We start from the raw sequence: 13,975 nt of genomic DNA, 5'->3' as shown, positions 1-13,975 counted from the left end.
GAAAGCTTGTTATGAATCGGAAAAGAAAGCGATATGATGAGGCGACAGGTAGAGCGCTCTGGCATGAGCCACTTTATTAGTTCCAAACCTACGTCCAGTTTGGCAGAAAAAGTTGCGCGTGATGTGTTAAAAGTAAAGGCTCGTGACAGTTTCTGCTTTTGTCAAATGTGTCCTCCACTGCTCATTAGAAGGAAACAAAAGTCCCATTTCTTCACAGTAAACCCGTTTGATTGGCAGCCATCAGCACAACTGGTGTTACATTTAATGGGCGTGGGGTGGCACATTTAAAGGAATAGGCCACCTTTTTTTTCATACAGAGATATGTTCTTACCTTAGCTTAGACGAGTTGTGCTCAGTCACACAAAAAGATGTTGTTAGCATTTAGCCTCTCCTCCTCTCCTCTATGGGGCCAAACGGGGGTGAAAATAGTCAAGTGAAGTCGATTTTCTAAGCGGATAAAAGATGTTAATACGCCGTACAATATAGTTCCCCTTTTTATCCGCTTAGAAAATCGACATGTTTAATTTTGTGTAACTATACGTGGATCGTGTAACTACTCATGTAACTTTATTTAAATAGGGGACACGTGGAAGAGCTTTGTCGTTTCTAACTTCACATCCGTTTTGGCCCCATAGAGGAGAGGAGGAGAGGCTAAATGCTAACAACATCTTTGGTCTTGTTGCGTGACTGAGCACATGCACAAAAACCAGACTGGTACGAATCAACTGGTCTAAGCTCAGGTATAAACATATAAGACACATCTCAGTATGGAAAAACAGTGGCCTATTCCTTTAAGAACATTTTATCGTGTCGGCTTTGATTTTCATTGCTTTGGGTCGGGCGGCGAACCTTCTTTCATGAAACAAACCTGTAACGTTGACGTAGACGATGGTGAAAGCAGCCAAAGGCACAGCGGCCACGTTCTGCGCTCGGACACGCAGCATGAAGTGCCGGGTGGTTTCGTAGTCCAGCGGTTCTGCCACCAGGATGGAGGCTGAGCCGTCCTCGCGATTTGGGGTGAGGTAGAAGCGGACCGGCATGTTGGTCTCTGGTACCATACCGTCCTCCAGGTTGTAAGTGACTCTTGGATCTCCGAGTGGTGACGTGGCTTTGATTGTCTGAACAAGAGAACATAAGAAACGGTCATGCTCATGCTTTTTCCGCACACTCCACCCTCTCTCCCTCACTTCAATGTACGCTTTGTTTTAAAAAATACGACGTGTTGCTCAACTTGTTGCCCGTTTAAGTGGGAAGTGTCATCCAGGCCTTAATTGTGAAACAATAAAATATACCAAAGATACTGTGAGTAATCATGAGTCCTGCCAAGAAAACAATGAAGCCCTGTGGGATCAAAGGCAAGCAGACAAAAACGCTTCATTCTCCGTTATGTGCAAACTAATTAGGAGCAGAAAACATGCCATATACATCCAATTAAAATCAAGGGTGCCATCTGAGCGATGATGCGGCTTGCCTATGGCTGACCTAGCTGCAGCCGCTCAACCTGCAGTGCAAAGCGTTCCCAATAATGAGCCAACCTATCAGGCATGTTCGGTGCGCAAACAAGCCTGACGACTGCATGCGCTGATTAAGCCTGTATAAACCACACATTTCACGGCAGAGCTGCTATATTCCGCTGAGATTACGCATGTTTGCGGAACCGTCAATTCAACAATGAACTGCCATCTCCATTAATAAACTGAGCCGCACTAGTGGGATCACGTTTTTGCATCCCCTCTCCCTTGATAAGCATCTCGCAAACACACTTTCACATGTAAAGCAGTCTCTTGTCTTTTCATTACCATATTCTGGCTTTAAACACACATTACCAAGTTTAATGGGGCTTAATTGCTCTCAACACATTTGAAGCAAACAGTGTTGATCTTGGTTATAATGTGTGTAACTAAGAATAAGTTCCATTCGAGCAAAAAAAAATAAAAATGCCAAAAAACTATTTTTAATCAAAACTTTCATTGCTTTTCTCACTTTCTCTACTGTTTACAAGGGCTTCAAAACAAATCAAATTCACTTTATTTATCCGTTAGAAACTTCATTAGCAAAAAAAGTGCCAATGTGGACCCAGTAAAGTCTTCCAACTCTGCCAACTTCAAAGCTCCTGTATTTGTATAGGTGGGAATTGCTCAAATGGCAGAAATGTTCAGCGACTAACCAGTTGTCCATTCAATCTTTGCAGTTTCATTCACTAGAGTTTTGAGGATCTGTACTTACTTCAGTAGTAGTATTTTTGTTGCGATCTTATTTTTCTCCACTACATTTGAAAGATAAATACTTTGTACGACTTCTGAAAGTTCCCAAGCACAAAGCAAAAAGTTGGCTGCATGCTTTGTCCCAATTAAAATACTTATGATGTCACTCCTACAGATTCACGACCAAGGAGGAGTATGTTCTCGTCGTGCTGCCATACAGGAAGTGGATTTGGACAGGATCTTCTTGTTTTTGAAGCCACAAAGTTATGATTCACAGCTATCTTCTAACTTAAAAAGACAAATCTTGTTTTGTTTTAGTTTAGAAGCCTAAATTAACCACTTGACTGACTGAAACGTACACCGATTAATGATTCACACGCATTTAAACTAATGTGCACTTCATTTCTTCCGCAGTAGCCTGGGAACCCATGCTGCTGTGTGTGCTTGAATCGCTTCCAACTGCACAGCAGCCTGGGGACCATGGCCGAAATCTTCACATGGATTTGGGGACCAATCACAGAACAAGGAGGGACGGCAAGACGATGGCGCGCTATTCGACATACGGAAGCTTGTAGTTTGTTTACAGATAAAACATTTAAAAAAAAGTTTATTTACAAATCCAATATGACAGCAGCAGACGCGACGCCATCTTTTGATGAAGCTTTAGACCGTGTTCTAAATAGTCCAAAGTTTCCAGCGGGTATGTCATACGTAGGCCTGTCACGGTGTGAAGTTTGATATATTGAAGCAGGAATGTATCGCGATAAATGATATTATTGACTCTAACGATACTAGATACAGTCAACTCTCAGGCATAAAAATGACAGTAAACCTTTGTTCTAAAAGTGTATCATCATATCCTAAAATACCACACGAACTGCAATTAACATGAAATATAATGAAACTCGATTTGCTTCAGTTAAAAATCTAAGTTTTACAAAGAAAGAATAGGGGGAAATGCTAATAAATGTACAGACTAGTGATGGGCCGTTAACGGCGTTAACGTGCTGCGTTAACGCGAGACTCTTATCGCGCGATAAAAAAAATATCGCCGTTAATCTATTCTCAAAGCTGGGTTGGGAGCTGGGTCTATACTCTGCAAGCTATGATGACTTTCACCGTGATATTTTATGCAGGGCTTAAAGTATTCCGGCCTGAGGCCTCTGGCGCAAGCAAAGTATCAGACTGCAAATTATTTGTCCGTTTTTTCCGCGCATTTGTGAAAAACTCGCCTTTCCCGCACTTCTTACGGTCCATGAACGCATCTCACGCGCAGCCTCACTGTTACGTGATTCCTCTGAAACCAAAACAACTGCCACGCGGATGCTGGAGCTACTTTTGTTATGGATTAAGTTTTGCCAAATGGACGCTATGACCAGACGAGTGAGAATCGGATAAAGAGGCGGAGAGCAGCAGGTTCTACGACTGATCCACAGTGAGTTTATTTACTTCTTCTGTGAGAACAGTCGGGCTAACCGGGTCGCATCACCCGCGCTAAAATAAGCACTAAAAGCCCTGCACAAGAGCGCGGTGTCGGACCTGCCCCGCTCCGCGCCTCCTTCTGCAGCCGTGCGCGTGGTGAGACAGGTGTGCGCGGTGAGACAGGTGTGCACGGTGAGACAGGTGTGCACGGGAACGACATGCTGCGTAAAAAAACCCCGAGCTGCTGCCGCTAACCCGCTGTTAAAAGGGAAACGTAACTCCTTCATATTGAACAGAGCCTCGCACTGTCACAAATACCCATAGAAATACCCGATTCGAGTGGAGTCTATGTTCCGCAAACGCGCACACAGTGGCGTGAACGCGCACACGTGTCAGCTCCAGCCAAATCTAACCAACAGCCTGATTAACAAACTATGACAACAAGTCCTCCAAATCCATACGACACAAGTGGTCGTTTGTCTTATCCCTTAATTACGACCATATAAGACGTTTACTAAAACAGCGCCCCCAAGCTCCCATTGAGGGTATGTACATTACATTACATTTAACCCAATTCAGAAACGACTTTATTTTACGTAGTGTTTTGCGATGACGATTCCAAAACACAAACGCAAAGAAATAAATCACAAACTTGCAAAATGAGCCCCACATGCAATAAGTAAAGCCGTCCCAGGTCTTCAGCCCTGCCACACCTGTGGAGGAACTGAACGTCCAGCGGTGCCAAAGGCTCTCCAAGCGCGCTCTGCGCTATTACGCATCACACCTCCCCAACCGCAGCAGCGGCGACTATTCACCATCCTCATCATTTATTACATTATATGTGTGAGCTATAGGTTATCGCCATTTTACTCACAACAACAGCGACACCAAAGCACAACTCACCACTGACGCCTTCGTTTCTTCTCCTCCATATGCGTCACTGCCAACTCCATAAACTCTCCTGTCCGCTTCCATCTCTGTCCTCAAACGTCCTCGTGTCTCAGACTCCGTGTCTCCCGTACGTCCGGTTGTCCGGTGACCGCGGCGATCCTCGGATCCGCCCCGGGTTCCAGTGCGCATGATGCAGGGAAGCACCGCTGTCACCCCGACAAAGTCGGGCCTCGGCTCCGCTGCTGTTCTCCACAAAGTCCCGCATCTCTGTCAGAGTTCCTCTTGAAAACGTGCAGCCAAATGTCCTGATCAAACTGATGTGGTTCATTTCTCCGCAGTTTCGTCATTTAAGGATAAAAATATAAAACATTACAGCTGTGTTTAGCTCGCGGGTTTTTCCAACTAGATTTGACGGACACTCGCTCTGTCCAATGAAAACACGTGAATCAGCTCGAGGGGTGAGCCTGCGCTCTGATTGGCTGAAGAGTCAGCTACGTCATATCCAGTAATATTTGTTAATAATTATCATCATTATATTTTAAACAATCTGAAATAAACTGTTATAGAGCAATTCCTCTGATGTCTGTGATTTATATGGACAATGTTACACATTTTATTATTTTTCTATTCAAAATAAATGTCTTGGTCATAATAATCATTCTACCCATATGTGTTTCTATGCATGACATAATGAGCTAAACACATGAGTGCAGATAAAGGTTAAGATCATTTATGTGTCATTACAAAATGTGTCTCTGCATTTGGCCCCTCCTTCGACTGAGGCGAGCCGTCAGGAGCAGTGGGCAGGAGCGTGGAGCATCTGGGGACCATCTCCAGATGTGGAGCCAGGCTGATGGTCAGAATCACCTGCTGGAGGATTCACCTAATGCACATGTTTTATGTTTAAAGCAAATGTAATAGAGACACTGCAGATGTGGCACTTTGCTTTCAGTGTGAATGTTTTGTCATGTCTGATTGTGTGTGCGCAGATGAGCGGCACTGTCGCCAAGAAAAAAGACAAATCCCCCTCTGGGGCTAAAGACGTTTATCTTATCTTATCATATCTTATCTTTTGTTGGGGTGCAGATGAACCCCACACTGAAAGGGAATTTAACCCAGGACCCTCTTGCTGTGAGGCCAGAGCACAAACCACTCAGCCACAAGTGCCGCCATCATGTAAATCATACAGACGACTGTCAAGTGTGTTTTAATAAAATATAGAAATGTAAACATGACTTTATCAAATAGTAATGAGGAGGTTGCATTATTTCTGATCTGTTTTGTGCAGAGGAACATCATCATCATTCCCTATGATGTAAACATCTAATGAACAGCTGCAGGGACAGATGTGCTTCATGGAGTTCTGGACAGTCCAATTGTGTCCAGTTCTTTAGGTTCCTTTGTGAGCCAGTGTACGACACTGAGATGGTCAAATGTACACGCTCACTTTTATGTTACATGACTTAACACTGATGATCCACATGTGGCTGTGGCTTCTCCTGTGAGCTCCACCGACATCACATATGATCAACCAACACACACACATGCACCACATGGATGTGCGAACCCTCACGGTCCAGATGAAACGTGACATAATGAAAACTATAAGAATTATGTTTTTGTTTCTTAATTTCATCATAACCCCTGAGTAAATGTTTGTCTAATTAAGGTTTAGTGTTGATAAAGCAGAGAAAAAACATAAAACAATGTTGAAAATTCTGATATGTGTAAAAAATACCCCAGAAAAAAATAAATCACAATTATTTTGATAAGACACAAGAAAATTAATACAGGTTTAGATTCATTGTGCTTTGATTCATTTTCATTTTTTTCTTCAGTTTGCCGCTTGCAGATTTACTCAGTAAAAAGAGAACTACACTCGAGTACAGATACTACTAAGTAAAAAACTCAAATAACAATTAAAAATATAAATAAATGGATCCCAGAAAGAATAGTTATTGCTGCGGTAAATATATAAATGCATAAGTAGTAGATAATAAGAAATGTACAAATAAATCAATCAAATCAAATACATAAACCCCTTTCTTTTTTCTTCCCTCCTGTGCACCTTTTGCTATAGGGTTAAATCCTGCTTTAGTCCATATAAATCACAGACATCAGAGGAAATGCTTTACAACAGTTTATTTCAGATTGTTTATAATATAATGATGATAATTATTAACAAATATTACTGGATATGACGTAGCTGACTCTTCAGCCAATCAGAGCGCAGGCTCACCTGCCCAAACGCCCTCGAGCTGATTCACGTGTTTTCATTGGACAGAGCGAGTGTCCGTCAAATCTAGTTGGAAAAACCCGCGAGCTAAACACAGCTGTGATGTTTTATATTTTTATCCTTAAATGACGAAACTGCGGAGAAATGAACCACATCAGTTTGATCAGGACATTTGGCTGCACGTTTTCAAGAGGAACTCTGACAGAGATGCGGGACTTTGTGGAGAACAGCAGCGGAGCCGAGGCCAGACTTTACCGGGATGACGAGAGGTGTTTCCCTGCATCAGACGCACTGGAACCCGGAGCGGGTCCGAGGATCGCCGCGGTCACCGGACAACCGGACGTACGGGAGACACGGAGTCTGAGACATGAGGACGTTTGAGGACAGAGATGGAAGCGGACAGGAGAGTTTATGGAGTTGGCAGTGACGCATATGGAGGAGAAGAAACGAAGGCGTCAATGGTGAGTTGTGCTTTGGTGTCGCTGTTGTTGTGAGTAAAATGGCGATAACCTATAGCTCACACATATAATGTAATAAATGATGAGGATGGTGAATAGTCGCCGCTGCTGCGGTTGGGGAGGTGTGATGCGTAATAGCGCAGAGCGCGCTTGGAGAGCCTTTGGCACCGCTGGACGTTCAGTTCCTCCACAGGTGTGGCAGGGCTGAAGACCTGGGACGGCTTTACTTATTGCATGTGGGGCTCATTTTGCAAGTTTGTGATTTATTTCTTTGCGTTTGAGTTTTGGAATCGTCATCGCAAAACACTACGTAAAATAAAGTCGTTTCTGAATCGGGTTAAATGTAATGTAAATGTACATACCCTCAATGGGAGCTTGGGGGCGCTGTTTTAGTAAACGTCTTATATGGTCGTAATTAAGGGATAAGACAAACGACCACTTGTGTCGTTTTCTGTTGGAGGACAGTCTCAACTATGACTATGACAAACTATTACTAGATTATTTTGAAAAATATTACACTTTATATTTTGGTCTATACTTGTATTTTACTTCCCATATATTAAGTGTTTGCACAAATTGGGAATACATTAGGTCCAAATGCAGAGTAAATGTGTAATAAAAAGGTTTAATAAAAAATATTGGCCTAGGCTACATTGCCTATAAACAGTAGCCTCTATCTAACGTTTTTCTTTTTTCTTTTAAAGCTCCGATAAGAGCACCATTAAAGTCCTGGATCTTTTTTCTGTAGCAGGTCAGTGTGCAGAAGAGGAGATTTAGTTTGTCACCAGAAAATTGATTGGCACAAAGCTACTGACTGTACACAGTTCATCAGGACCTCTAATGTCGACCTACAGTTCAAAATTAATGTTTAACTGAATAAACAGTTAGTAAACACAAGTGCATCTTCTTGAACATGAATTATTTTCATCACCAATTATCATAGTAGAAAGTTCTCAAGCAGTTTGTGATGCATTTTGGAAACAGGAGATGAGCCCCTGGTCTAACGCACCACCTGATTTGAGAAACTCGTTCTCAAAGACTTACTTTTTGTCATTATTTGGGTAGCACACATATTCTGAATGGCTTCGGCAGAATTCAAGCGAGACATTTTAATCTAGATGAATCTAGATTAATTTCAGAATTAATCTAGATTAATCTAGATTAAAAAAATTAATCTATGCCCATTGCCCACCTCTAGTACAGTGTTTATTTCCACAAAAAACGACACTGCGGCGCGGCGTGCACTGATGTTGTATTTTGTTGATGAGACGCTTAGAGATCCTAGTTACAGCGAGAGGATGGCTCACTCTGCGACTCATCTTCTAAAATATCAGACACTACCTGTTGTCTGTCGCAGCTCGTCTTTGGTCATACAGTGGTCCTATTTTCTATTATCCTATTTCTTTAACCCCCACCTGAACCGAGGACTTTTTCTCCAGCTTGTGCTGCAGTGGAGAGGGTGACCAGCACTAAGTTCCTGGGTGTGCACATCACAGAGAAGCTCTCCTGGACCATGCATACTACATCAAGAAAAGTAATCAGCGTCTGTACTTTCTCCGCAAGTTGAGAAGAGCCAGAGTCCCAGCCTTCTTCTACAGAGGGACTATAGAGAGCATCCTGACCAGCTCCATCACTGTGTGGCACGGCACCAGCACTGCCTCCTGCCGAAGGAGCCTCCAGCGCATCGTGAGAGCAGCGAGAGAAGAACTGCGGCGCCCCTCTCCCCTCTATTAAGGACATGTACTCCACCCATCTCACCCGCAAAGCCATCAAAATCACCAGGGACCCTTCGCACCCAGTCAGTTCCAGTCGACTGAGGAACAGTTTCGTACACAGGGCCATTGGGATGCTGAAATCCCTAAATCTTTGTCCTTGTCTCACTGTACGACCTAAGACCTGCGATTTTGAGCTACAATCTAAGATTTTTCCCACAGCGAGTGAACGTTTGTCACAGAAGGCTAAAATTGTACAGTTTACACCCGGCTTAACACATTGAGTGCCATGCTATTTTTGGGATTTAGCTGTTGAGTGCCGACAATCCGGACCGTTTTCATGATATTTGTAGCAGCACAGCATATTCAATATTATAGCTATGGACACATGTTATAGCTCGTTTGAAAGACTAGAATCTAAGCTCTCCATAGGTGAAAACAGTTCAATCTAAACAGAGACTAAATTTGATAAAATGACTGATTTATTTCTAGATTTGCAGATAATTAATGTGTTATCAAACATTCTCCTTTCTGATTAACCTCTCTCTCTCCTCACCTCCTCTCCTCCTAACCTCCTCTATCCACTCTGGACGGACAATAACGTTATGGGACGATGCAAATGTCTAAATATATTAGTTTCAAGTCCATTTTCAAAGAAAACATTGTTGACACGTTTTGAAACACGTGTGTATCGATCTCCTTGTATCGTGTGCATTTAAACTGCCTGGTGAAGACTTAAACAAGATGTTTCTCAGTCGCCCTTGGACCGATTTTGACCATTTAAAAACTCTCAACTGTTTCGATATGTACGTGTGAAGCCACCCTGCTTTGTCAAACGTGCTCCAGAGAGCAAGAGAGAAATGTTGGCTGTACAGCTGTTAGCTATGTAACACCATTCCCCCGCGGACTAAAAAAAAAGAGAAAAGAAACGCATTAATATATATAAAATGTCCAGATCATGACTCTTCACAAGTTTTTGATGGTCATTTATTTCACTTCTGTTCATCACAGAGCTACCTAAATCACACATAAGGTGCATTAGAGTGTCTAGTTTCGTAATAATAATAATAAAAAAAAAAACACAAAAACAATTTTTTTCCGTTTTTGGCACTCAATGTGTTAAGATACAGTAATATGAGATGTACTAAAAGAACCAAGCCACGTTTACTTGTACTGGAGTATCATTTAACCAGCGCTAGTCAAAGAGTTCATTTGCAAAAGCAGCAATTTAATTAATAACAACTGACTTTATACTTTTATGGCACAGAAACAAATCTGGTAATGAAAAACACTGCTATGTAAAGAGAAATTTTCAAGCATCCGTTGAGTTATTTCAATGGCACTCATCTCTTTTGCACACTGCACAAGAACCTTGAACACCTTTGGTCCTTGGACAAGAAACTTCAGCTATCCTGCCTCTATGACGGTATAGTTGCATATAAGCGTAGCCTGCAGCCGTGTTTGTTGTGCGCATTGTCTCAGTACCCTGGAGGGAATATCAGACCTACCACAACAGGCGTGTCCCGGACGGTGTTCTCAGGGATGACCACGCTGTAGCTGTCCTTCTCCCATTGAGGAGGCTGGTTCTTCACATTGGTGATTGTCACGGAGAGTTCCACAGAGCTCGTCCTGTTCCCTCCGTCGGTGGCCACGATCTCTCTGGTGATGTAAGTCCGCTGTGAAAAGAAAGTCAGAAAGAGCTTGAACCTGTAAAGCTTAAAATCAGCGAATCACACAGATAATTACACTAAATAGGCATCATACATAGAATTAAGCGATATACTAATTGCAGTTAAATAGGGTTAAATGCTTTTAAAGAATCCAAAGAGCTCATAAAAAGCAACACTTCAGAAGGTCAATAACTCAGAGAGATGCACATATTTTAGATACGTAACACATATAACTTCAAATTATCATTGTAAATAGGAATGATACATAATAAGTCGGTTCACACTTTAGCGTTGGACTCTGTTGTTTTCTTTGAAATAAAAAACACAAGTGCACCCCATTGGCATGTGTTTGTGTGTAGGCTCATAGTGTTTCTAAACTTAGACAGTAGTACTCATTAAAACAAGTTTTGTGTAAAGATTGTGTGGGGAATACAGAACACTGGTCTGATGCCAAATGTTACAGTACAATACAAAGTCCTAAGGCACTCACATTAGAATTGCTATTTTAGACTCGCGTTGCAACCAGTTGTGCAGCAAAATCAGGACTACCCACTACTTTACATCATTATCCAGCTTTGACACTTTATTATTGTAGCTCAGTTATTTGTCTGTATGTACAGTTATTTGTCTGTATGTACAGTTATTTGTCTGTATGTACACAACCATGAAGAAAGATGTTAGAACACAATGATGCCAGCCTCCCTCGTGTCTGATTAAGTGAAGAAAGTGAACCATTTTATGAAGAGCCTATAGAACATTGAGATAGGAGCTGATGTCGCACTGCATCATCTCCAAGAAGAGAATTATAATCTTCCTATACAATTATTTCTTTCCTCTACGTTGCAGAGGAAAGATGTGAAAATCTAAGGGCCTTATGACTCAGTCAGGTGCAAAAACAGCAGGTTATAATAGAAATTCACATGTTAGAACTCCCTTTGTCACATCCAAGTTTGGAAGAACTGCAGACCAATGCTGGAGGGGCTGTGGTCAGGCGGGAGACCACACTCAAGTCTTTTGGGAGTGTCCAAAACTAAGAAATTATTGGAAAGACATACATAAATAAAAAATAAATAAATAAAAAGGTTTAGGAGTTGAAATTCAATGGGAACCGAATGTCATAATATTGGGAACCTCAGATTAATTCCCAACTAAAATTAATACTCTAAAAAATTATTAGTCTCTTGGCTCAAACCTCAGCCCCCCACCATTTGTGTGTTTGTGGTTTATGTTGAAAAAGTAAGTAAATAAGTAAAAAAAAAGTAAAAAGGAAAAAAAAAAAAAATCTTTTTATCGGGTATGTTGCACCTGAAATATTATGTGTGTGTGCTTATTATTAGTAGTACAAATCTGATAAGTAAATGAGTTTGCACTGCAGCCCTTTAGCGTTTTCGGGAGACACAAATGTCAGCTGCACCTGCTCCTTGCACCACTTTAGCACACACTATCCATTTTGCAATGAAGAAATCAACCTTCACTTGCAGTACTGGGGTTTTGTCAGGAAGTATGGGACCCACTCCCAGTAAAGTTACAGTCGTGTCTGAGCCGCTCACAGCAAAAGCTCATGTTTGTTTGTATTTTTCAATGATGAAAATATCTGTCATGAAATAAATGCTTGTATTTCTATTTTATTTATTGGATACAATTCTACGCAGCGTGGCTTTAATTGAATGATTTCACATCAAAATCATGCAAGCTGACTATTGGCCTGACCAATCACAGTGGTGACAAGCCCCCCCTCCCCTATCCCCCCGAACTGGTCTAGTTTCTAGTGTTCTTTCACCTGAGAGATGGGTTGGTTGACAAAGACCCAGCCGGTCAGTGGGTTTACCCTGAGGTACTCCGGCTGCTCATTGGACATGGAGTAAGTGACCGCCGCATTGGTCCCAAAGTCGTCGTCATGTGCTGCCACACGCAAGAAACTGGTCCCAATCATGGTGTCCTCGCGGAGGAAATCTGCATGATTATATAAAACATGTTTGTATTCTGATGTTACGAATAAACGACATTTCCCTGATTATACTTACACTCATAACGGATGTTCTCAAATTTGGGGCTGTTGTCATTTTGGTCCAGGATGAGGATGTTGAGTTGGCAGATGCCGATGAGAGGGTCTGCCGCCTGGTCAGTGGCTGTGACTGTTACGGCGTACTCCCGCTGTCGTTCACGGTCAAACTTTCGAGCAGTCACAATCACTCCTGACAGAATTTTAGAAAATCACATAATTTGCTTGAGTTTAGGAGAGAAATACAAGACCTGCGATGCTTATTTTATGATGTTTTGTCAACAAACAAGCCAAAAATTTCCCAGAAAATAGCCCACTACAACATCGTGGTGCAGCGGCCTGTTTCCCATGCATATTATTCGAATATTAACATATTTGGTAGCCACGTGTAGCACAAAAGGCAACTCAATTGATATTGCAATCCAAATATGGTCATTTCCTTCCTGGGAGATAGAAATATACAGGCTCATGCACAGACCCTCCTATTAATTTCATATTACATATATTATTTCTGCCCGTTCCCCTGCAGTGTATCTTCTCCTTAAACTGTTGCCGCAGCCGTACCTGTGTCCGGGTGGATGCTGAACGCCGGCACCGTGGAGTCCTTGTGCATGAAACCGTACGTGACTTTTCCGTTGGAGCCTTCGTCTGCGTCTACGGCGTGGACCTGCAGCACAAACGTCCCCGCCGGCTGGTTCTCCAGGACGGCGGTGGACTCTCGGTACTGCTGACACTGAGGGAGGACAGAGGACAGGTACCAGACATTCAGACAAGTATTTAATTAAAGGAAGACTAATGCGAGACTTCAACGGAGACCTGATATGTACTTTTTAAAGCACTCGGTATGATTTATTGTTGGGACTAAATGTTCTCTGTGGGAGGCAGCGGTTGAAGGTGGAGGAAGTCATCCAACTAGTTCACAAAACAAATCAATCAAAACTACGTCCATGTTACTGTGAAGAAAATGTAATACAATTATACTACTTGCAAATTAGCAATTTCTCTTTACTACAAACCCAAATTGCTCAAAACAGTCAGGCTTGAGTCTCTTCAGCTGACATGATCTCCTTTTGGTCTATAATATAAATTTTTAAGCAGCAGCTCAGTTATGGAAGCTGTTCTTTTTGATTAATTCATGTGATGCTCTTTTTTGAAAGGCAAAATGTCAATGTTGTTGACATCCCTCCAGAGGACGGGGGGCTTAGTCTATACTGAAAAACCTTCAGGTGACGAGTAAAATGGTCAGTAATGTTGAGCACATGAGCAAATAAATGAAAAAGCAAGACCTGTTTTATCCACGACTATAGCTTAACAGGATTGTCAATCAGCATTAATGTGCATTTGGGAAACTTTCACCATTCTGAGCAGTCTTTCCAATAT

The 13,975-nt window shown here is 42.1% G+C and overlaps 1 protein-coding gene across 1 annotated transcript in view; it reads right to left on the bottom strand.

The window, feature by feature from the left end:
* Positions 1 to 13,975, bottom strand: part of LOC306961767 (neural-cadherin) — a 424,067-nt gene that overhangs the window by 211,651 nt on the left and 198,441 nt on the right. Inside the window, exons 9-13 of the mRNA XM_079554643.1 lie at positions 13,160 to 13,328; positions 12,618 to 12,788; positions 12,374 to 12,546; positions 10,432 to 10,599; positions 869 to 1,118 (exon numbers count right to left, since the gene is read on the bottom strand). Coding sequence (XP_079410769.1) covers positions 869 to 1,118; positions 10,432 to 10,599; positions 12,374 to 12,546; positions 12,618 to 12,788; positions 13,160 to 13,328 — 931 coding nt within the window. The remainder of the gene's footprint in view (positions 1 to 868; positions 1,119 to 10,431; positions 10,600 to 12,373; positions 12,547 to 12,617; positions 12,789 to 13,159; positions 13,329 to 13,975) is intronic.

This window comes from Gobius niger, assembly GCF_951799975.1.
Source record: "Gobius niger genome assembly, chromosome: 4".
In the NCBI taxonomy this organism is placed as follows: Eukaryota; Metazoa; Chordata; class Actinopteri; order Gobiiformes; family Gobiidae; genus Gobius; species Gobius niger.
This window is presented reverse-complemented; position numbering and strand designations above follow the sequence as displayed.